The following is a 25755-nucleotide window of genomic DNA, read 5'->3' as shown; positions in this document are numbered from 1 at the left end:
AATGGGTAAGCATTCCAATTTCCCCACATTCTTGCCCACATTTGTTATTTTCTGTGTTTTTTCTTTTTTATCTTAGCCATCCTAGTGGGAGTGAAATGGTATCTCATCGTGGTTTTGATTTGCAGCTGTCTGATGGCTCATGACGATGAGCATCTCCTCATGCGTTTGGTGGCCATTTGAATGTCTTCTTTGGTGAAATGGCTGTTCAAGTCCTTCTTTCCCTCCTCTGATTTTTATTTTCTTCCAACGCATTTATCTCTTGTTAATAGACTGTATAATTTCCTTTTTTGTTATATACTGATTATTAATTGTCTGTCTTCACCACTAAAATGTCAGTTCCGTGGGGATGGGCACATTTGACTGTTTAATCACTGATATATCCCAAATACCTGGAATGGCACCTGGCATGAAGTAGGTGCTCAATAACTTTTTTGAATGAATGAATGAATCTTTGAGAAAATAGAACCCAAGCTATAATTTCACATAACTGTACCGCAGGGGAAGAACAAATGCTCTATGGGAAAGAGAGAGGCATGACTCATTACACTGGCTTATATAAGAATTCTGGAATCTGTTGATCTTCACACATATAACATGATGGTCAAATAGGATCAGATGGGATTTATCCTCTGATTTCTCCCATACTGTGTCCCTCAACCTTGTGCTGACCTAGACAACTATCCTACTAGTTAACCACGGCATGGCAGCCTTTACTTCCTTTGAAGAGTCAAACCAACAGATGTAGGGTGTTTGAAAAAATGCTATTCCAAGGCCCTATTTCATAGACTATGGTTTCCCTTTTCCTTTCCTCCTCTTTAAACTTCTGGTATGCTTTAAAGCCTCAGCAACTGGAGTCCCCTGAATCCCATTACTCCTCACTTAGTTCACGCTATGTCCTCAGCACCTAGAATTGTGCCTATTCCTTTCAGCAGACACTTAATAATTAGTAGTTGTATGAATAAATAACCTACTTTATCTCAACTTTGCCCTTCCCTTATTTTCAGGGTCATCACTTCCCATTTCATGAATAAAATGGAACACTGGTTACAACTGTCTCCATCTCAATTCGTCCACATCCAGACCCACCCCTCCCTCTAGTCTTGGAGGATACCAGGTCACCACAATGCAAATTCCTTCACCTTCATTCTTGATCCCTCAACCTTTCCATCTGCTCAGGGATAATGTTAAGCCCATCGCTCATTCTCTCCTCTACTTTACCTCCTCTATTAGCTTTTCCTCCTTAATTTATTAATCAACTCAAGTCTCTCCCATTTAAAAAATAACCCTCCTTCTACACTTTGTCCTCCTTAGCTAGTATGTCCTTTTCCCACTTTTCTCGATACCTAATAATAGTCTCAAAATAGTAGTGTACACCGACTCTTGCTTTTCATTCATTTCTTTGTAAGTAATCTGTACTTTCTTTCTGCTAGTTTTCATGCTGTCTTCTCTGTCCTTAATGTCTAAGGCTTAAGTACAGAACGTTGAGGTTTGGATTTATGATTATTTTTCCTTCTCAGCACTGTTTGTGCTTTCAGTGTAAAGACTTGAGCCTTTCTTCAATTTCGGAGAATTCTCAGTGATTATACCATTCCCTCTATTTTCTATTGCTAAAAGTCTGTTAGAAGTATTTTGGAGCTCCACATTTATACTTTTCTTTCATATTTTTCATCTCTCTTCAGTGTATGGCTTTCCAATTTCACTAATTATATCTCCAACTCCGTCCAACAGGGTTTATCTCACTATCTATAGATGTATTTCAATAAATGTATTTTTCCTTTCCAAAATTCAAAGCTGTTTCTGATTCACAGCCATTCACCTACTTTTGCTTCATATCACCCTGCTTTTTGTTTGTTTTGTTGAATGTTATTCCTTCTTTTGTTCTCTTTGTTGTGTGCTGTCAAGTCGCCTCTGATTCATAGAGGCCCTGTAGGACACAGTAGAACTACCCCATAGCATTTCCTAGGCTACAATCTTTATAAAAGGAGACCACCAGGTCTTTTCTCCTGTGGAGATACTGGATGGGTTCAAACCACCAACCTTTTGGTTAGTAACTGAGTGCTTAACCATTGTGTCACCAGGGCTGCTTTTTTTTTTCTCTCAAAGGATATTAAACATACTGATTTCAGAGACTTTTCCAGATTGCTCTTTTATTTCCCTCCCATTTCTTGAGTTTATTGTCTATCTTTTATGCATTAGTTTTCCAACTGTGTTTTGAAATTTCAGTGTCTAAGCTCATCTTGAGTTGGAGTGTCCTATTGCTGTTGTTTCCTCTCCTAGTTTACCCTTCAGGTTCTGGCTGTTTTGTGGTTGCTTCTGCTTGGTCCTCTGGTATTTCCACTCAGAACCAGTTGTAATTGGGTGGTTTGGAGCTCTGGCCCTGTAGGGCTATAATGCACCAAAAAAACCAAACCCACTACCGTCGAGTCGATTCCGACTCATAGCGGCCCTATACAACAGAGTAGAACTGCCACACAGAGTTTCCAAGGAGCACCTGGCAGATTCGAACTGCCGACCTTTTGGTTAGTAGCCATAGCACTCAACCACTACACCACCAGGGTAGGGCTATAGTACAGATCTAGTCTTCCAGCCAGAGCTTAGCCTAGCTCAGCTCGGTGCCCAGAGTTGGGACTCTTGTCTATTCTTTCCCACACCCCAGGTAGTAGCTCAGAATTGACACTCCCTGGAAGAGGCTGCAGCGGTGACAACGGGTGAGCCTGGCCCTGTTTTCCTCACACTCATGAGGGGCTTTCTGCCCCTGCTCTTCCATGGGAGTTAAAAGTCAGACAACACTGGTTTTTTTCATCCTGGAGCCCAGTGGGCTGGTGCTTCAACCCTCACATGTTATTGTGTGTTTCATTTTGCTTAGATCCATAGAGTTTTTATTTGTTATCTTAAAAACAACAATAACAACAACAAAGCTTTGCTCTGCTACACAATAGGGTGTTTCCACATGAACTCAGTCTTCCGTCCTGTCCAGGAGTCCTTCATTCATTCTCAGACCACTGAAATATGATTTCTCACCCCATCATTCCACCAAATTTGATTTTGAAAATATCAATTATGAGTCTGTATGTTACCAAATTAAATGGGCACTTTTCTACCTTCATTTCAATTGATTTCTCTAAATCAGTTCATGCTATCAATTACTCCTTTATTCCAGAAATTCTCTCTGTTCTTAATTTCCGAGCCACCTTTCTCTTGATTTTCTTGCTACCCCTCCCCCCAATCATTTCTTCTCTTTTAACTTTACATGATATCATTCCTCCACTTGCTATTAAAATACTGATGTCACCCAAGTTCTATCCATCTTCAGTCTTTTTTTTCTCTTCACGCTTTATGTTCTCTCTCCTTCTCTGGGTGATCACATCCATCCCCAACCTAAATGCTACTGATGCTCAAATCCTAACCACCATCCAAAATCTCTTCCTTGAGCCCCAGACACATAATTCCAATTTCCATCTGGGCATATCCACCTGTCTCTAAGGCACACGAAAAATGAATATGTTCAAATCTGAACTCATTACGTTCCCCTCTCTTCCATCATCATCATCAGCACATTTAGAATCATCTATATTGTTTAGTATCATGATTCTATATTCAGCCACAGAAGCAAAAATCATGGGAGACAAGCTTGAGTCTTCCATCTTATTTCCTTCTTTCTTCCAATGTTCAATCTGTCACCAAGCCCTTGACCTTTTTTCTCCATTCCTGCCATCACTTTCTTAGACTTGTCCCTTATCATCTCTTACTTGGACTATCAAAAAGGTCTTCCTATATCTAGGCTCCACCTTCTACAATACAACCAGAAATACATTTTTAAAAGCTAAGACTGATCTCGTATCTCCCTTCTGACTTCCAGACATAGTTCAAATGTCTTAGTGTGACATTCCACTTTTCTCCACTGCCATGACTCTATTCTAAGCTACCAGCATTTTTCACCTGAATTCCTCTTACCTGACCTCCCACATTCACTCCTACCCTCTTCAATCCATTCTTTATCTGTGGTTACCATAATATTTATATATTTTTATTTTATAATAGCTTTATTGACATATAACTGACATACAATAAACTACACATACTTAAAGCATACAAATTTAAAATGTACCTATTTTGATGTAGGTGTATATACGCATGAAACTATCACTACAATCAAGATAATATACCCATCCATCATCCTCAAAAGTTTCTTCATGCCACTTTGTAATCCTTCTGTCCCAACCTTCCCTGCTCCCTCCCAGGGAACCAGTGGTTGGCTTTCCGTCATTATACATCAGTTTACATAGAATTTCGTATAAATGGAATCACACAGAATGTACTATTTCCTTTGGAGGGGGGTTATGGTTTCTTTCACTTAGCAAAATTATTTTGAGATGCATCCATGCTTCAGCATGTATCAATAGTTCATTCCTTTTTATTGCTGAGTAGTTCCATACTGTGAGTATACCACACTTTGTATATCCAAATGGACACGTGAGTTGCTTCCAGTTTGGGCTATTACAAATAAAGCTGCTATGAACACTAATGTGCAAGTTTTTGCATGAGTATATACTTCATTTTCTCTTGGGTAAGTACCTAGGAGTTGCCCTCTTTGTTCCTTCATACCGACCTTATTTAGGTTTTCAAATGTACCAGGTTTCTGCTAGCCTCACAGCTTTTTACATGCTTTCAGTCTGTCTGAAAGCATGCTCAGTTCTAGCCAACCTTAGGCCTTAAATTTTTCTTCCTCAGGGAAATTGTCATCTACACACTAGGCTTCTCCTTCCACATCTTTTGTTCCAATCACACCAACCTAAATGGAGTTACCCAAAATACAAAACATGGTCGTTCTTCATCATGCCTTTGCACTGGCTAGTCCCGCTGCCTACAACTCCCTTCCTGCTTTATCTGCTCAGGTTTGCCCTTCAAGACTCAAGGTCTTACCACAACCTGTTGGGACTTTCTATAAGCCTCTTTCCTTATAGCTTCTCCTACATCCCCCTCCTCCCTAGTCTGAATAAGATATCTCTACTCCATGCTTAATTAGCACCCTAGTTCTGGGTTTTACATGCTTCTACCACAGCACTTTTCAAACTCTATTGGAGAAGTTTGCTTCCTTTTCCTGGGGCAGAAATGAGGTCAATCTGGTTCTTCTCTCTATTTCCAGACCCTAGCACAGCATCTGGCACGCATTTAGCTCTCTTTCAGTGCTTTTTTTTTTTTCTCCTTCTGATGAACAAATGGCTGTGCTGGATCTTGGCCCTGCTAAGCCACTGATATGAGGATGTGTGGAACACTGAACACACTTTACAGGAAGGGCTCTGACCTTGGAGAAAGGAGTCACATTAATCAAGTAGAACAAATCATACTGGATGCTATGGCCAATGCAATTAAGTCTTTGTCAAACTCTCTGACTTTGGCTCGAGATGAGAACGTTGATGAAACGCCTCCCAACTGCCTGGGTTGGGGTCTGCTGAAATGGGCAATTACTGCAGTGAACAATCCATTACTCGTACTGTCAACAGTGCTTTTTCTCTCTCTAAATGCAGAATGAAGTGCAAAATGCTGTGGGAACTCAGTGGCATTTAATTTACTGATATGACTCAGCAGGAGCCATTTTTTAACCTGGTCGTGACAGCAGGGGTGTGGGGACTGAGCTTTATGTTGGAATGCACCGGGGAAGCCATTTTAACCATCCTGTACCTCTTTTCCCATATGTAAAATTAAACTGATGGAAGAAAATGCTTGTTAAACCATAGTGGTTACTATGGTGATTGATGACTGAGATACAATGTTATAGATTCATAGCCATGCCAATTCTTTCTGATGCTGCTTGTTATTCCATAGAGGGAGGAATGGCTGTCAGGGCTCAATTTTCTTCTTTGAATTAGGGAAGTTTCTACTAAGGCATGGCATAAAAGGGCTATTATCCTGGTGATTTTGCCCAGAAAGCCAAGGCTGCTGTACTGCAATGTTTGTTCACAATGAAGGGTGGTACTTCCCAACCTTTCTCATGTCATGGAACACGCAGGAAATGTTTGTATGACACACTGGGGTGAATGGATGAGAGGGTTCATAACCAGAACATTGGCTTGGGACTTTAGCTGTGCCAGTTCCTTCCTGGTTTAAGGAGACCAGTGTCTTGAGAAACTTCTGACCCAGTCATGGCGTATCAGTATGAAGGCTCTGCTGTAGAATCACTTGATCACTTACTACTACAATGGCTGTATCCCTAGCTCTCCTTTCTTTCCTGTTGCTGTCAATTCCGACTCATAGCAACCTATGTGTGCACTCCTTAGGGTTTTCTTGGATGTAGTCTTTACAGAAGCAGGTCACAAGGCATTTCTTCCATGGCATTGCTGGGTGGGTTTGAACATCAACCTTTCAATTAGTAGCTGAGTAAAAACAGTTTGTGCCCCCAAGGGACCCTATCCCTCACTGAAGGGTACTAATGATGAACCATCAGATGAACTTCAACCATGCATAAGTATGGCTGACTGGAAGGCAAAGGGCTAGAGGTGAGGGTTTGGCACCAGATAATAAAACAATTTTTCCTATAGAAACAACTAGCTCTTCCTCAGGGTTCCATAGGCTAGGGTTGCAAAACAAAACAAAACAGAAACCTTACAACTCACTCTTGGCTAATTCAAGCAAAAAGGAAATACATTTAAGAGTATCAGGCACTTTGTAGAAGCTCTGGGAGTCAGTCTTGGAGGGTCCGCAGCCAGGAATAATGCCCAGAGCACCGTAAAGCTTTCCACTGAAGATCTCATCACTGCTGCTGGACATGGACATCGAACCTAATGATGGTGCTGGGGACTGGGAGCCAGAAGCTCCACACTGCTGTCCCTGAAATTCTGGGTGTTTCTCTACTACCCTCACCCTAAAAATGGATCCACACGGCATCTATTTCCCCATGCTTTTGTCTTCAGAATTGAACCTTTATGCAAGAGGATCCATTTCCCAGAGTTTAGGTCATGTGCCTGCACATTAACTGGAGAAACAGGGTTTGCCTCCCCTCATGGCAAGGCAGAATTCACAATGTGGGGGGACTCAGACATCGGGACTTGTTCAAAGTCAGCAAGTGGCCACAATCCTGACAAATGTCCACTTCGCTTCTCAATGCAACAGGTCTAAACCCACTTCATCATCTTCTCTAATAAACTAGTTCCTTTCTGGTATTTTTTAGGTCAGGGAATGCCATTGTTATTCTCCCTGTCAACCAATCCAGAAACACGGGAAATGTACTTGATTCCTTGCACTCCCTGAACATGTACATCCGGTCCATCTTCAAGTCATAACCATTCTACGTCCTAACTATCTCTTTAATGTGTCCTCAATTCTACAAGACAACTCACTTAATTCCGGCCCATCATCATCTTTCACCTGGACAAATCAACAGCTTTCTAACTGGCTCCCTCCCTTGGGCCCAGTTGGCCCCACACCACCTCTTCCTCCATACTGTACCATGGGGAGATACTGTCAAGTGTTATCCCCTTGCTTTAAGAAATAATGGGTCCCCATTGTCCCTGTGAGAGAATTCAACCCCCTTGGAGCATTTGGAAGGCCCATAGTGGTGCAGACAGTTAAAAGAAAGGTTGGTGGTTCGAACCTACCCAGTGGCACTGTGGAAGAAAAAGCCTGTTGGTCTGCTTCTGTAAAGATTATAGCCAGAAAAAAAAAAAAAAACAACGCTATGGAGAAGTTCTACTCTGCAACACAAGGGTCACTGTGGAACTGACTCGTTGACACAAGATGACAACAACTACAGATCCTTTGGTAACTATTTACTTTTTTTACTCTCACGCATTGAGTGCTTCAATAATATTTTCATTTTTGAACAGAATTACAAAAATAGATATGATTTATTGAACTTGCACAAAGTGCTATACTCTATTCCAGGCACATTAGATAATCCTCACACCCAATACTAGGAGGCAAGGGTCATTTATATTCCCATTTTACAGAGGAGGAGACAGCAGTAACAGCAGCCCCAGAATTTGAACATAGGTCAGTCTGTCTCCCAAGCCCAGGCCTTCAACCAGGCCTCTGTCTGCTCTGTCTTTACTGAGTTACTTGCAACCAGTTGAATAAAAACGTGCTTTCTCATGCTCCTGTTAGTTTGAATGTTCCTTTCCTTCTGCTTCAATTGACTCCCTTACCTTTGTTTACCTGCCTGAGCGTTAACCAGTTGCTGCTCATTCTGGTAATGAATTCTTCCGTGGAGCCTCTCCCCACTCTCCCACCCTCCATCCCAACCTGCCCCAGATTTAGATCTTCCCTCCACTAGTGCCCACAGCCCTCATAGCTGGATTAGCACTGTTTCCTTGATTATCAATGAGCAACCTGAGAGCAGGGATGTTGTCGTGTTTTGTTGTACTCTGAGGACCAGGGAGAGATAGTAGGAGGAGTATAGTAGGTAGGCACCTTGACTGAAATAGACCATACTATAAAAGTCTCTTAAAATAATGCCTTAGATTCCTAGGCCTGAGGTAACAAAATACCACAAAGTGGGTGGCTATAAAGAGCAGAAACTCATCGTCTCACAGTTCTGGAGGTTCAAAGTCCAAATCAGGGTATCTGCCGTGTTGATTCCTCCTGAGAGCTCTGAGGAAACTCCATGCCTCTCTGCTAGCTTCTAGTGGTCACCAGAAATGCTTGGCGTTCCTTTACTGCTTATAGAACTATCTTCACATGACACCTTTTTCCTGTGTATAGCTGTGTCTCTGTGTCTGTCTTCTTTTATAAGACACCAGTCACACAAGATTAAGAACTACCCTATTTGGGTATGACCGCATTATCTTAACTGATCTTCAAAGAAAGACCCTATTTCCCCAACAAGGTCACATTCAGAGGTACTGGGGTTAAGACTAATGTAATTTTTTGGGGACACAATACGTTGTTGTTAGGTGCTGTTAAGTTGGTTCCAACTCATAGCAACCCTGTGTACAACAGAACGAAACACTGCCTGGTCCTGCACCATCCTCATGATCATTGTTATGCTTGAGCCCATTGTTGCAGCCACTGTGTCAATCCATCTCATTAAGGGTCTTCCTCCTTTTTGCTGACCCTCTACTTTACCAAGCATGATGACCTTCTCCTGGGACTGATCCTTCCTGATAACATGTCCAAAGTACGTCAGGGGAAGTCTTGCCATTTCACTTCTAAGGAGCATTCTGGCTGTACTTTTTCCAAGACAGATTTGTTCATTCTTTTGGCAGTCCATGGTATAGTCACTATTCTTTGCCAACACCATAATTTGAAGGCATCAATTCTTCTTCAGTCTTCCTTATTCATTGCCCAGCTTTTGCATGCATATGAGGCTAGCGAAAACACCATGGCTTGGGTCAGTCGCATCTTAGTCCTTAAAGTGACATCTTTGCTTTTTTAACACTCCAAAGAGGTCTTTTGCAGAAGATTTGCCTGGTGCAATGTGTCATTTGATTTCTCGACTGTTGCTTCCATGGGCATTGATTGTGGAACCAAGTAAAATGAAATCCTTGACAACTTCAATCTTTTCCTCATTTATCATGATGTTGGTTATCAGTACAATTGTGAGGATTTTTGTTTTCTTTATGTTGAGGTGTAATCCATACTGAAGGCTGTAGTCTTTGATCTTCATCGGTAAGTGCTTCAAGTCCTCTTCACTTTCAGCAAGCAAGGTTTATATTAAAGTTAGGTTTTCCTGCAAGGGAAAAGTAATTCTTTCTATCCCATGTAAGTCTGAATTGGCTGTCAGCATGGTGGTGTAGTGGTTAAGAGCTAAAGCTGCCAACCAAAAGGTCAGTAGTTCGAATACATCAGGTGCTCCTTGGAAACCATATGAGGCAGTTCTACTCCGTCCTATAAGTTTGCTGTGAGTTGGAATCGGCTCAATGGCAACGGATTTAGTTTTTTTTTTTTTTAAATGGGTATTTACAGGCCAGCTTCTCTGAAGAGTAAATGGTGGTGATTAGCTTTGATAGGTAGACATTCACCCCTCTCTCTCTTGTCCCATAAGCCATGACTCCGGAGAAAATATAGACTCTGCTAAGTATTGTCTTGACTTTTTACACTCGAGATGCTGCTTTCTGAAGCACTTTTAATGGGTCATCTCCTGGTTGGCTAGATTTTAAACTACAGTGTGTTTTATGGCTCCAAAGAATCTACATGCTTTTTTTCCTTTAAGTCTTACTTTTAGAAGAAAAGAGAGGATTTCTGAGATGATAGGGCTGGGATGGGAAGGGAAACTCTGTATCATTTAATAGAAATTAAGAGTTGCACCCTTCTATCTTGGGTTACTGTTATGCACGGGGATAGGTCGCTCAGCTCTATGGTTTCTGAAGGTCACTTGGTGTAGGCACCTGAAAGCATCATGTAAGTCAAGCTTCAACAGTTCCTATTAGCTCACTGCTAAGCTTTCAAACAAGATGCGTTCACATTCCTTATGCTTCTGAAGATTCACCTCATAATTTCTTTTCATCTCACACCATCCTGGGGCAAACTGGTCCTTCCTTAAGTTGTGGCAGCCTGTCTATTGATAATGCAGGCATGAAGATGAAGGATCAGTGATAATCATTTCCTTCTAGTCTCAGAGCTCTTTAGAAAGGGAATACTCTACTCCGTATTTGTGTCTCATTACCAGCCCTCTGTCCTGTGAAATGCTGACTAATTGGGAAACTCTGAAGGGCCTGGCAATTGGAAGGTCTATGTGGCCGATCAACAATTGCCTCACCAGGGGAGTCATCCAAAGGCACCAATGTTGATCTTATTAGTCCATGCAGTCCTCTTGCTACAGGGAAATGTATAAATATTTGTAAACTCCCTAATCCATTTCAGCTGCCAGGATAGGGTAATATGATAAGTCAAGCAAACTTCCCAGCGATCAGCATAAGTTTATGATTATGATAAGCAAATACAACTTGCCCAACCATGGATTGCTTGAGGTCCGGGCCAAAAATGTTTCTCACAACATGTGTCCCAATGGGCACCCCCTCACCACCACTTGTCAAATTCTCTGGCAGGGGAGAGGCTCCTGAGAGTCAAGGTATATACCTGTTGGGATGGTACTCCGGGCTTGGCTGGCTGCCGGCTGGGCTGAGTGTCGCAGACAACTGCCCACTGGGGGAGAGCCTGCCTGGTGCTGGGCATGGGCCTGAGGTGTGGTGAGTGGAAGGGCAGGTCTGGTGGCAGTGGCTGGGCTGCTCAGACTTCCACCACCTGGGTGGATGGTTGTCGTCATTCCTTTGGCCAGTGGAGACCCTCCAACTACATTGTTCCGGGGTGGTCCAGCCCCTCCTACAGGAACCCTAAGGAAATAAAGCAGAATTAAGTCAGGCGAGAGGGCTCAGATGAAATCATATAACACAGGCCACTGACAAAGGCCCACAATCACCTACTGACATTAGGAAATTAAAAAAAAAAGTTGAGAGGATAGTGTTCTAAAAACAATGTCAAAATAATTCTCATAGTTGAACCGCCTCCAGAGCTCAAGCTGAGAAGGGCACTCTTTATAAAACCTTCATGGATGCCAACTTCCAATGTGAATATGAGAAATAGCAAAATAACCATATGAAACAGAGGAATGATCTCAAGTTAATGAAATATTTTCTACTAGAGCGTCTGCCTTAACTCATTTTAACAAACATCTGTGTGTCCCCAAACACATCCATAAAAAATGGATGACCCAGTCATGTCCCACCAGGCTTTAAAACATTTGACAGTGTGGCAGGGGAAAAACAACGGAAAAAACAACTGACTCCCTATGGACATGGCCGCCATTTTGTTTCTGCCGGCCTCTGACCAAGGCTTCTGGGAAAAGGCACAGAAAACATAACATCCTTCTCAGGGATTTCAAAGAACTTGTAGTTTCATACCAGAAATAGATGCCCTTTCACCCCAAAGTTTCCAGATGAAACGAGTTTAGAGTGTTTAAGTAATACAAAAGCAATACAGAAGCTTTGGAAACGGGGCTTTAACCCTTTTCCCCTATTTATACTAAAGCCATGTACTGGCTATGGAGGTATAAGCTATTGCAGAGTTTAGGGGCTTGAAAGCTTTCGTGGGTTCAGTTTCAGGGGGTTCAGGGGAATCAGAGTGTTTGGCATTTGTCCAAGAGGCCCCTGAAATCAACGGCTGAGGAAACCTCCCCTTCCTGTCCCTTTAGGATGGCAATAATGATGAAATGGATGGGAAAAAACAGGGACCGTCAAGCTCTTGCCTCCCCTGGGTCAGGCCCCAGGACACCATTTCCGGGTGTGGGTTGGTACCACACCAAGACACCATCTCCAGGTGTGGGTTACTGTTCAGAAGCTAGAAAAGAAGATAGCCGTAATATCTGGAAACAACGAATGGCATAAAGGAGAAAATGGCCAGTATGACTGAATGAAGACTGGCAATGGTTTCCTCTTGCTGAAAGTACATTATCACGAGAATATAGTAACCGAGAAACATAGCTCAGGAGGCTTATCTCACACAAATAAAGGCAAACCTGTTAAAAGTTTGGAAAATTCACACATCCAGGAGGTATCACCTAAAACAATGCTCAATCTACACAAAAATGAGGCTCCCACTCAGGATTTTTGAATTTCACACATTTCCAAAGGCTCCCACCTTGAGGCTAAATGCCTTCAAATGGGGCTAGCCAGTTTCCAAAGAACTCCAGAGACGTAGAAGTGGGTGGAATACTATCTGTCCCATGGGTCTTGAGAGGGTTTTAACCTTTACTCTGGCAAGTTACTCTGTCAGCAGAATTGCCCAAGATTTTTTTTTTTTTTTAAATCACATTTGTCACCTGTTGAATTCATTTTTACCCTAGGAAATGATTTTTTTTTAGATTAAATAAAGTGGACTTTATGGGTCATTAATCTGCAAGATTACATGGACAAGCCTGAACACAGCAAATGCAGACACCCATCTGCTTCTAGTTTGGCAGTGGTAAATCCCTTTACGTCTTCTCTAAGAGCGGTTTGGCAAAGGCGTCCACACAAGCTTTCCTTTATTTCCTGAGTGCATGCTATCACTTCCAGTAGCCAGGCACCATGATCCTCTTCGCCGTAGTTTTAAATGAACTCTGAAGCCCTCAAAGTTTGTACAGCTACCAATTAACTCTAACCACTAAACTACAAGCCCATTAAGAGTCCGCCAATGCCGCAGAGCATTTCAGGATGGCTGGCAGTGAGGGCAGTTGCACAAATACAGGTCTGTGAATAACGGACTGAGCCTTCCACCCATCCACTTGTCCACTGTGCTGGAAAGGCATCACTTTTTAGCTGGGTAACTTTGGCAATTTTCCTTAAGAACAGCAAGAAGCTTGGATCAGTGAGGTTATAAATCTGCAGAGCCACAGGGAAGATGACAGTTCCCCTTATGGAGCTGGGTGGGGAAATCTGAGTCTCTGAGATACTAAGGGGGCACCTGACCACTCCTTTTCCTAGTGGTTAGACAGTGGCCAACCAGTGACCATCACAATACTGCAGTTACCAGGATGGACTCCTAACTGCAGAATCAGACTAGCACAAACTGGAAAACCTTGGTGGCGTAGTGGTTAAGTGCTATAGCTGCTAATCAAAAAGTCGGCAGTTTGAATTCACCAGGTGCTCCTTGGAAACTCTATGGGGCAGTTCTACTCTGTCTTATACGGTTGCTATGAGTTGGAATCGACTTGACTGCAATGGTTTGGTTTCGGTTAGAGCAAACTGGTTTTCTCGTGTTCTAAATATCTTCAGAGGTTGAAGATCCAGAGGGCCTGAGTTCAACAAATGATGGAGCTCACAAGCAGTGATGGAGGGAGTTGACCCAGGTCACCCAAAGTGGTTCAAATTTCATCAATTCGAGAATTTTCTCATTAAAAAAGTCCCAGGTGGTATGGGAAGACCATTCTTGAAGCTAAATTCTCATCAAAATGACCAGATTTCATTTATTTACTCAACCTGCTTTTGTTGAGCACCTAGTATGGGCAAATGGTAGGCAAAAGCTATGGGATGCCAAGCTAGAGATGGCTACTGTGGTTAGGGAGCTTACAGGCCAGTGGGGTTGCTGCTCACCTACATGGTCACCCTGTTACAAGCAGTACTGCTGAGAGGACGCTCAAGACAGCATGGATGAAGACTATCCAATCGGAGTGGTGCAGGGAGGGGGGTAATCAGAGAAGGTTTTATAGAGTGAGTGACCCTAGAATTGAAGTCTTGAAGGCTGTGTAGCATTTAATTTTGTAGTTGGAAGAAGTGGGAAGGTGTATTAGATTTGGGGGGAGGGGGAGGGCAGCCTAAAGAAAAGCTCAAGTGATGAAACTGCACGATGTAAGCAGGGATGGTAAAGAGTCCAGTATGGCTGGATTAAAGGGGCAGAGCATTCGGGTGGCAAAAACGGCTGGAAAGACAGTCATGAGTCAGACGACAGAGGATCCTGAATGTCAAATAAAACAAGAAATCCTAGGGTAAATGTAAAAGAAGAATTGGAGGAGAGAAAGTGGGGAAACTGGGAATTTGGGGAACCAGTTTGTAGCCTAAAAGCCAATCAACTCCCCCCGAAGACTGACTACTCTGACATTACACTTATGGGTGGAGAGGGATGCGCTTTTCCTGTAAAGGTGAAGAGTGAGCAGCAGGGTGAAATTTACCCAGGCAGGACTGGGTAAGGCTGCTGGGATCCAGGACAACCTGCCATCTCAGGCTTCGGTTTTCCTTGATGGTGCAAGCTTGGCAGGGTAGATGCCATCATCTTGGGGAGTGACCCACATTTTCCAGGAAGGGCCGTCTGAGGACAGGCTGAGTGTGCTTGTTTCCAGGCCAGCATCACTCCTGTGTGTGCTGATGTTCCCTCCTTCCACAGCTGGGAGTACAGCCAGGTGATTTGGTCTTCCTTGGACGAAGAGTCACAGGTTAACGAGCAGTTTAAACATGAGGAGGCTCTGGAGCTAATCCGCACTGACAGAAACCCAAGCCTGGGCTCAGCTGAGGCGATTTTTACTGGTTCGAGTGACTGCCTAGAGAGAAAGAGGACGCCACTAGCTTTAAAGTGCTCATCCCCTGCCTTGGTTGGGGCTCAGCTGCACTGAACTACCTTGGTGTTTTCTTCAAGGACAAGATGACTTGGAAAGGCTTTAAAAATCTAGGACTATAGGGTCTCTGTGAGTCGGAATGGACTCGATGGCAACAGGTTAATGGAAAGTACGAAGCTGGGGAAGTCATTCCACACCTGTAAGCAAGCACCAAGAGAGCTGTAGGGGAGACCACCCAAAGGAGGGGCCCCTTGGCTTCATGCTACTGGAATTTGAGGCATGGGGCATTTCTCAAAGTGCCTCTGCAGGTCGGTTAAGCTTTTCCCTGCTGAGAGTCACATGAATAAGCTCAACCACTTCTTATCCCTTGTCCTTGTACAACTTCCTGAGCTCCGGCCAGACTCCATTCTCTCCCGAGGCCCCGACTGGACACCACCTGGGCAGCACTGGCTAAAGAATGGGTTGGCTAAATAAAGTCAGTTAAAATAAATACAAAGTATATGCTGCCATCTACCTTCTTACACAACTTTGAAAAGTTCGAATCAGTCTAACAATCAATGGAAGGTTTTAGGCATTATTTTTCTTCATGGCAGCCTTGTTCTGAAAGAGAGTAGAATGCCAAGGGCCATGTCTTTAATTTCTGTGTATGTCCTGGAGTGTTAACACAGGGAAGTGTCCATAAGGGGCTTCGATGAGTATGACTGACTGACATGAAATCAAGCCATGGTGCCCCTCATCTCCGTGGAAAATTCTCAGACAACTCTGGATTACCTCTTTGGTGAATTTTTAAAATAATTTAAAAAAACAATTTATAAAATAACAGAAAATTTGTAAAGTATAGGAAAGCACAAGGAAGAAAATTAAAAAAAAATTACACATAAAGTTACCATTCTGTAATAATTGTTAATGTTTGTTATCCTTCGTCCTTTGCATACATATATATATATATATATACACATACGTGTTTTATGTGTAACAGGTCTAGATGTGATAACACGCACATACACATACACCCCTCTCTGTCTCTCTCACATACACACACACACTTGAGATCTTATTCTCTTTGGTGGCTCTCCTGGTTAGGTAATGCTGCTGCTCTAATTTCAACTCATTCTCTTCCCATTCTTCTCCCCTAAGGTAGCCAGTGTCTACTGAGGTAAAACCAAGCAAACCCATTTCCCTATGCTTTCTGAACCTTCTCAGGCCCACAGAGTCGTTGCCGCAAGGAGACCTCAGAGTTCACGTGAGCTGACCTCCACAGGCAGTAGCGTGCTTTGTCGCCTTCTGGATTGTCTATGTTTTGGGTCGTCCTGACCACTGCATCACTTCTACGCAATAACAATCACATTAAGGGAACCATGGAGAAAGCTTGCTACCTTCCAGGTCTGCTTGGCCCTCACCTGGAGACAGGTGTCACGTAGTTTCCGGGGAACACACCCGAGACCCCAGTCCTCAGGGACGTCCCCTTGAACCAGCCGTCCTGACACTTCTCAGTGACTCGGTACATCTCGCCCTTGCGCAACTCCAGCTCATCGGTCTTCTGGGGCTTGTAGGCGTAAAGTGCCAGGTACCTGCAGGTACAAGATTCAGGGTCAAGGGTAATTGGATTCAGTTCATGGGGTGGACGAGGGTGGCAGAGTGGGCATAGAGCTGTCTATATCACCTGGAGCACATTTGAGAGCTCGTCTTTGGATGAACTCAACCTAAAAATAGTAGCTAATGTCTTTGGGGGCTCTGCAGTTTACAAAGAACTGGCATACACCTTAGCTGACCTAATCTTCACAATAAATCAATGCAGTACGTAAGAAGGAAGGGGGAAAGGAGTGTTCACTGGGTACCTGTGAGAGGCGGGGCTTTCACACACCATAGTCTGCGTGGTAGCTACAGTTATTGCCATTTCACTCCTGAAGCACCAGGTCCAGGACATAAACGATGTGCCCACAGATACATAGCAGGGAAGGGACAGAGCTGGGACCTTTGCAGCCCAATCACTTTGAGCCTAGAGCCCATGGTCACTCCAAACCCTGTGCTGGTTCTGGGAAGGCAGGGTAGTCATCGTCACCTCCCCATTTTATGGATGGGAAACCAGGCTCAGTGAGGTTAAGCAATTTGCCCAAGGCCCTGTAAAACCCAACAATACCTAGGTGACCTTGAGTTGATTCTGACTCATGGAGACCACACGTGTGCAGTGTAGAACTGCGTTCCATAGAATTTTCATGGATGGACCTTTTTGAAGCAGATTGTCAGGTCTTTCTTCCTAGGTTCCTCTTGGGTGGGTTTGAATGGCCAACCTTTTGCTTAGTAGCTGTCTTAGTTATGTAGTGCTGCTCTAAAGGAAATACCATAAGTGGATGGGTTTAGCAAAAAGAAATTTATTCTCTCACAGTCTAGTAGGCTACAAGTCCAAATTCAGGGTGTCAGCTCCAGGGGAAGGCTTTCTCTTTCTTTTGGCTCTAGAGGAAGGTCCTTGTCATCAATCTTCCCCTGGTCAAGAAGCGTCTCAGGTGCAGGTCCAAATGACACACTCTGTTCCTGGTACTGCTTTCTTCGTGATATGAGGTCCTCACTCTCTGCTGGCTTCCCTTTCCTTTTATCTCTTGTAAGGTAAAAGGTGGTGCAGGCCATACCCCAGGGAAACTCCCTTTACATTATATCAGGGATGTGACCTAAGTCAAGGTGTTACATCCAACCTAATCCTCTTTAACATAATCTAATCTTGCCTCATTAACCATAGGCAGAGATTAGGATTTACAACACACAGGAAAATCACAATCTCAAAATGGAGGACAACCACACAGTTCTGAGAATCATGGCCTAACCAAGTTGACACATACTTTGGGGGGACACAGTTCAGTAGCTGTCTTAGTTATCTAGTGCGGTTATAACAGAAATACCACAAGTGGATGGCTTTAACAAACAGAAAGTTAGTTTCTCACAGTTTAGGAGGCTAGAAATCCAAATTCAGAGCACTGGTTTGCAGGGAAGGCTTTCTCTCTCTGTTAACTCTGGGGGAAGATCTGTGTCGATAAGGACAGCCTCTTCTTAGCCATGTCTACAGTCAGGGCTCTCTCTTCTCCTGGCCCCTGGGTCTAGTCTCTACCCTGCTCTGGCAGGTGTTACAAAGCTCTTTAGCTCCACTGATAAGTGCCCAGAGGCACCCCCTTCTGCTGGGAAGCCTTCTGCCGGGAAGCCTTCTGCCAGAAGGCACTCAGCTCTCTCACTCCATGGGTTGGCTCCCATGCTGTGTCCCGCCGGTGTCCTGGTTCTGCTGCTGCTGTCTGGCACCATCTCTGGTTATTACAGTGCTCTCTCTGTGTCTCCTGGTTCTGGGGGGTTTCAGCACAGGGACTCTGGGTTGAAAGGATGTGCTCTGCTTCCATCTCTTCTTCTTGGTGGTATTGAAGTCCCTATCTCTGCTCACTTCTCTCTCCTTTTATCTTTTGTAAGATAAAAGGTGTGACTCAAGTAAGAACATGACTTGGATAAGGGTGGTAACTGGGGTAAGGGTGGTGACTTGAGTCATACCCTCTAGTAAGGCAGTGCCTTGAGATACATCCCACCCTAATCCTGCCTCATTAACATAATGGACAACTCACTTCCAGGTGGGACCATAACGACAGGCATATAGGCTAGGATTTACAACACATCACAAAATGAAGGATAATTACAACAGATTCCAAGATGGAGGACAACTACACAATACTGGGAATCATGGCCCAGCCAAGCTGACAAATTTTGGGGGGACACAATTCAATCCATAACAGTAGCTGAGCAGTTAACTGTGCCACCTGTGGACAAGGCCCTATAATATGTATCAGAACTGGATTCCTAGGGACCGCATCTTAGACCCCACAATTTTTCCTATTCTTTCATACTATCTAGGCAAAAGAAACCAAGTATGAACTAAGTAAGCATTTTTAGACTGGTTTTTCCTCATTTAAACTAATGTGGGCTTGGCTTACCTGCCTGATGTAAATTCAATAAAATCTGAATTGGAAGAGATCTCAGAAGCCTTTTTAAAAGAGATCATCTAGATAGGGAATTCCTGGTCATATTCTTCCTTGCAATATGTGTGCTATGACTATTTTGTTCGAATTCTACTTTTCTTTTAAATCTTATTTGCAGACAAGGAAAGACCAAAGTATGAAATGTAGTGGTGAAAATGCTGGCCTAGGGTTTTGAAATTGTGCTACTAACTCAGCTCATGGCCCCAAATAAGCCACCTTACCTCCTAGGTTTCCCTCTTGTAAAGTACCTAGTAATACCTGGATCACAACATCACAGGTACTTAAGAGGACTGAATAATACTTGTAAATGTGCTTTGCTGCTTTTGGGGCTGGGGAATGGTTGATTTTGAACTGATGGAGAGAATTCCATCGGACAACTATATTTGTTCAGAAGATTCAGCCAGGAAAGTTGGTGGAGAATTAAGTTCAATATCATGAATTTTAAAGAAGTGTCATCTACTGGATCTCAGACCAGTCTGGGGTTACTTGGTGGGTATATTTGAGGTCTTTCCAGAAGCCATAGACTCTCAAGGGCTCATGTGGGCACCAGGTCTCTGGGGGTCTGAGAAAGTTCAGAGACTTCCCAGAGCTCCTTCCTGACCCTGGGAGGGGCCTTCGTATTAGGGGAACACAGAAAGAGGATATGGCTCACTAGAGTTCAACTGAGAAGAAACGAGGCCTCCTGGGTCTGAGGGAGTCACTGGATGGTATAAACGATTCACACGCCCGGTTGTTAACCAAAAGGTTGGTGGTTTGAGTTCACCCAGAGGTGCCTGAGAAAAAAGCCCTGTCGATTTATTTCCAAAAAAATCAGCCACTGAAAACCTGATGGAGCACAGTTCTGCTGTGACACACATGAGGTTGTCATGAGTCGGAACTGACTTGATGGTAACTGGTTTCTAGGTCTGAGAGTCCTAGTAAGGAATATTCTAGAACAGAATTAGAGTCCTGTGGAGACTAGAGATTTCTTGGTCTTAAAATAAAAAAAAATCTGCCATTCCTTTCCGACTTCCTAATGCTACACAGCCCAAGTACATTCTGCTTTTATTCAATTACAGTCTTGTTTACCTCCTTTGTTTACAGTTTCCCTCCCCTCCCCCTTCCCTCAGAGACAAGCTGGAAAATAAAAGTGTGACTTAAACCTTTATTTCTTTACCTGTTTGAAAAGATAAATACTGAAAATTAGGAATGACTCCTGGACTTGTAGGAAGATAAACAAAGCCATCACCAGAGAGGACGCCTTGCTCTGCCTGGACATAAATATTCACATTTTGGACACCACTCCCAGGTGACAAATAAAGTGGAACCCAGGGGTAATCATCCTGTTTTCACATTTGCCGATTCTTAGGGAGCTCTTTGATGGTGACAGAGGAATTACTATAAATGGAAAAGTCACATGAAACCTGCATTAACACCACAAAGGCCCTCATGCAGGGACAGCCTCACGCAGGGAGAAGGAGGGGGGCTCAGACACACCTCAGAGCTAAGGCAAAGAAAAAATAAAAAGAAAAAAGATGGCTGTGATGGGGGGAGGCTTGTGAACCAATAAAAATGATGCACGGCTGTTCGAGCCCACTCTCAAGGAAATATAATTGAAGCATAAATCCTGTTTAAGGTTGCCTCATTCTGTCTCTTTATGATGTCAGAGCCATCTTTCTGATTCTGTAGCCAGTAAATAAACAGAGGTAATGAGCAGAATACCAAGCAGGGGTAATGGTTCCTCAGGGCGTGCTTAGGTCGATGGGCAAGTGCGCGTGGCACCAGACCTAATCAAATAATGATACTTCGTCAGTCAGCAGATGGGAGACACCAGTGTGCACTGTGTTTGTTCTGTGTACATAATCAGGGAGCAACAACTCAGAGGTGTCCTCAGCTGCCTGATGGGAAACAGGAGGCCCAGAACAGGCCCATGCACGCGAAACAAAAACCCATTGCTGTCAAGTCGATTCCAACTCATGGCAACCCCATGTGCTACAGAGCAAAGCTGTTCCATTGGGTTTTCTTGGCCGTGATATTTACAGAAACAGATCACCAAGGCTTTCTTCTGCAGGGCTTCTGGGTGGGTTTGAACTGCCAACATTTAGGTTAGTAGTCAAGTGCAAACCGTTTCTGCCACCTAGGGACCTTATGTTAAACAAAGCTGGCCTGTTCCATGCACCACTGGGGCCTGTCTAGAGACTGCTGGACACAGAGAGGCAGTGTTGGCTCTAAAGCTATGCACAGGCCCACCACCAGGCCTATGCAAATGATGAGCCCATCTGTGCCAGCCAAGGCAGACCCCAGAAGTATTCTGCCAGGTTTCTAGGGAGTTCTACTCATGGAACTCCAGAAGGAGACAGAGATTCTGTGGGCCTTGTCCTGGGCTGGGTCTCCCCTGACTCAGGGCCTGTGTCGTCTTGGCCCACTTCTCTTCCCGCCTTTTCCATCTGGGGCTGATGCTACTTCCCGTGATTAAACATCTTCACAGGAAAGACTGGGCCACTGGGGCCATATTCCTGCGTGTCCCAGAGAGACTCTGGGGGTTCCTCTGTTTGATCTCAGCCTGACGAAAGTGCTAAGCCCCCTTCACATCTTGCCAGCACAGTGTTGTGCACATGTGGGCTACAGATCTTAAAACACTTTAATGAGGAAAGCATTATATTTCGTTGAAGTCATATGCAGAATGTTTCCTCCCCTCTCAGCCTCTCTGTTTTTGTTTTGCTGTGAGCCTTGCTTTATTGAAGACGCCTTTTCCAAATGGTGCCTTTCATACATAGAGGTTCCAAGAAGGAGAGGCTGATAGCCTCAAGGAGAGTCTGGCTATGGGGTTGAGCACCATGGGGAGAGTTTACCTTCCCTTCTCTGCCGCCCTCTTCTCCCCAGTTCTTATCACAGGGCTGGCTGTAAGAGCTGTGGGATTCTGAGCAGCTGTGTCGCCTTGTGACAGCAGGAATCCTAGAAAAAGACGCCTACCTGTGAACCTGTAGGGAAGCCTCCCTCCTGCGTGCTGAGTGGAGGAGAAGACATGGCTCCCCTCTGCTGGAAACCAGAGTTCTGGGGGACATTTTGCCTCAGGGTTGAAGAAGTCCAGAGGACGGGAACCCCATGGAGGTCTTCTGGCTGAGATGACCCAGCAAACCCTGGCTCAGGGAAGCTCTTCTCTAAGGTGTTGTCTGAATATACCAAACACGCTCCTGCCTCAGGACCTTTGCACTTACTCTCTTTGGAGCTCTCATCTCTCATCCCTCCTCTGTCCCCCTAGACTGTACCCTCCATGCGAGCAGGGGTTTTTGTGTTTTGTTCTGTACCTATAATAGAGGCTGACACTGAGTAGGTTCTTAACAAATACTTGTTAAAGGAAGAATAAAACAGGAGTCCTGGTTTTGAGACTAAGGTTAAGACTGCTGAGGGAAAAGGTGGGTGTGTGTGTGTGTGGATGAGCACATACACACCACGCGTGTGCATGGGAAACCCTTTCTTATGGCCCCCTGCTCTGCCAGCAGGGGTGGTGAGACTTTGTCTCACATACCTCATACAGGTCATCAGGAGGGACTAGTCCCTGGAGAATGACATCATGCTTGGCAAAGTAGAGGGTCAGTGGGAAACGAGGAAGACCCTCGACAGGATGGACTGACAGTGGCTGTAACAATGGGCTCCAGCATAACAACAATTATGAGGATGGCACAGGATGGGGCAGTGTTCGCTCTGTTGTACATAGGGTAGTTATGAGTTGGAACCAACTCGACGGCACCTAACAACAACAACAATTGCCAGCTGACCCAGATTATAAAAATAATAGCAGAGCAAGAAGTTTTGGTTTCCCTCATTTAGGAGTCAGAATCAAGAGTTGGGGCAATGAAAGGAGATGGCGGGGCGGGGCATGGGGAATGCTCACAGGAAGGATAAAAGAAAAGGAAGAGAGAACAGGATGTGAAGGGGGGAACTGCAGGATATGGATCTCCAAACGGGAAAGGGAGGAAATCGGAAGGAGCGGCAGAGTCTGAAAGACAGGGCAAGGATGGCAGAGAAAGATGGGTGTCCAACCTTATTGGCTTGGAGGAACACAGACAGAAAGAATGAAGCAGAGAGGGTGGCAAGGTGGGGAGGAAGGAAGTAAAACAATCAAAGGCATGAGGGAGGGATGAGAGATATCACAGAGGAGAGCAGAACCTAGAAGTGACAACGCTTCTTTTCACAATGATGCCAGACTGAGTTGTTCTAGCCACTGAAAATGTCAATGAGCACTCTAACCAGGGCAGAATGGGTGGCCTGCAAGTCTTCCTTCTCTGCTCCCTCCTCCAACTCTTCCAGCCTCCAGGGGCTGGAGCGATCTGGCCTAGGGCCACTTTCAATGGGTCACTCACATTGCCCATCAGCTGGGGTGGGACTGGGAATGGTGCCACAGCTATGAATAAAGGGACCTCTGCTCTGAATCAAGAGCCCTGGTGGTGCTGGACAGTTAACCAAAAGGTTGTCAGTTTGAAGCCACCAGGTGCTCCACAGGAGAAAGACGTGGCAGTCTGCTTCTGTAAAGATTATAGCCTAGAAAACCCTGTGGGGCAGTTCTACTCTGTCCTATAGGGTCGCTATGAGTTGGAATTGACTGGACAGCAATGGATTTGGTTTGGGTTTTGTTCTGAATTACGTGCTCCTCCCGGGTGGAGTGCAAGAGGGCTTGTTCTCCAAGTCACCTGGCCAGATAATGAGCTGTTCCTCCCAAAGAGAGGACAGACCCTCAGGGGATGAATGTGTGCGTAAGGCACATGTCGGCTTAAAAAAAAAAACCAAACCTACTGCCATCGAGTTTATTCTGATTCATAGCGACCTTATAGGACAGAGTAGAACTGCCCCATAGACTTTCCAAGGAGCGCCTGGTGGATTCTAACTCCCGACCTTTTGGTTAGCAGCCCTAGCTCTTAACCACCACTCCATCAGGGTTTAGGATGGATTCACATCTGCCCACACCTGGGCTTAGTGACAGCTGTCAATTAACATCTAACTTACACAGCTGCCAAATTCACACTCCAGGTTTTAAAAATAAAGGCAAATGTTAGCAACTTTGATAAATGCCCAGCAAACCATTTGAATGGTTTGATCATCATGTTTGTGAGCCTAAAGGAGTAGCCATTAAATAACTGAAAGTTAATTACATTTGGGAAAGAGTTTATTATCTTTTAAGCAACGCTGTAGGAATCCTATGCCATTCAATGGAACAAGGGCTTTGCGTTTACTTCTTAATATATAAGGGGACTTTCAATCCTTCTTCATCAAAATAGACCTGAAGATTCTTTATATAGTGGGCCTTAAGTCATCTTGATTAAGTTTTTTAAGTCGAAAAGAATTCTTCTTTTGAAATCCCATTTTTATTTAAAAATAAACACAGATATGATTCCCAACGAAATAATAAAGGCAGAATAATGGAAAAGCAAGAAGTGAACTTGGCCATACATCCACTGCCCTACTTGTTTAACTTGACTAAGTGTACCCCACCCACATTGCCAAAGACCAGGGACAAACATTGACTCTCACTTTCCTCCCATCCTTTTAGAACAGGATGGGCTGAGAGAACAGTGTAACTTAGGTTAGTTTGCAAAAAAAAAAAAAAAAAAGGGATAGATTTGACTTTTATACTACCTTATGCCTCTTCACACGAAGTCTAGATTCTTAACAGTATGAAGTCAATAGTTCTTTCACATTTGAATGTACTTTATTTATCTAAAAGCCCAGTGATACACGACACCCCTCTGGTGCTAACAGCAACAGCAGTCAGGTATCATTTCCAAGGAACAGCATCATCACCAGAGGGGTGACATAGTCTTCTTTTATAAAGCATTGTCATCAGCTCTCCGATTTTATTTGAGGCCTTATTTATAAGTTGTTGCAGCTTGGGGTGGCTCTAAGGATAAAAAAAAAAAAAAAACCAAACCCATTGCCATCGAGTTGATTCCAACTCAAAGTGATCCTATGGGACAGAGTAGAACTGCCCCGTAGGGTTTCCAAGGAATGGTGGTGGGTTTGAACTGCTGACCTTTTGGTTAGCAGCCAAGTCCTTAATCGCTGCGCCATCAGGGCACCAGAGACTTTGATAAGGCATCATGAAATGCTATGTAAGGAGAGTGGGGCAAGGCCCAGCTGAGATGTAGCACGGGCTCTCCTGTAGGGGGCGCTGGTAAGATAGGATTTATGGGACAGGGAGGGACAGCCCCTTCCTCCCCTTACTTAGGGTGCAGGTCTAATGTGGTCCACCATTCAGGCAAAGTGCTGTGCTGATTTTCACCAGGCCATTAATGTGCGTGGTATTTTCATCTTTATTTTAAATTTATTCTGTCATATGACTAATCCTTCCTCTGGTTTAAATATTTCAAGTTCAGCCTCTAGGTGTACGTTGCTGGGGGAACTGGAATGTAAATAAGCCTGACTTCACCTTGAAAAATCTCTTCCCCTCCTACTTTTTTCCCCCTGGAGGCCTCAGATGGGAAACCAAAATCAGATGGGATTGCTGGCTCGTTCCGTTTCCTTGCACGACACTCTTGAGTGCACGGTATCTGCGCGTCTGGCATGTGACTCGCGGCGGGGTAAGGCACTGGCCCCGTGTGGGTGAAGATGTCATTTTGCATCTGTTTTCCTTTCAGAATGATTCCAGAGAACGCACCAGATGGACCTCACTTGAAGAGTGATTTGTACCATGCAGAATGGATCAGCCAGCTCTCTACCTGATGGCTCCAGCTCCTCCTGGTCTCCAAAGCCCACTTCATGCACCTTGTTGATTCTAGATTCCAGGTAACTCTTAACTGCCCTTTCCTTCCTGTC

General features: G+C 44.3%; 1 protein-coding gene across 2 annotated transcripts in view; it reads right to left on the bottom strand.

Moving 5' to 3' along the window:
* The window catches only part of SH3RF3 (SH3 domain containing ring finger 3), a 496734-nt gene that overhangs the window by 72893 nt on the left and 398086 nt on the right, over positions 1 to 25755 (bottom strand). For both annotated transcript variants that reach the window (XM_023552520.2, XM_064268608.1), the window contains exons 6-7: positions 16360 to 16530; positions 11014 to 11267 (exon numbers count right to left, since the gene is read on the bottom strand). In XM_023552520.2, coding sequence (XP_023408288.2) covers positions 11014 to 11267; positions 16360 to 16530 — 425 coding nt within the window. The remainder of the gene's footprint in view (positions 1 to 11013; positions 11268 to 16359; positions 16531 to 25755) is intronic.

Source organism: Loxodonta africana, chromosome 15, assembly GCF_030014295.1.
Source record: "Loxodonta africana isolate mLoxAfr1 chromosome 15, mLoxAfr1.hap2, whole genome shotgun sequence".
Classification (NCBI taxonomy): domain Eukaryota; kingdom Metazoa; phylum Chordata; class Mammalia; order Proboscidea; family Elephantidae; genus Loxodonta; species Loxodonta africana.
This window is presented reverse-complemented; position numbering and strand designations above follow the sequence as displayed.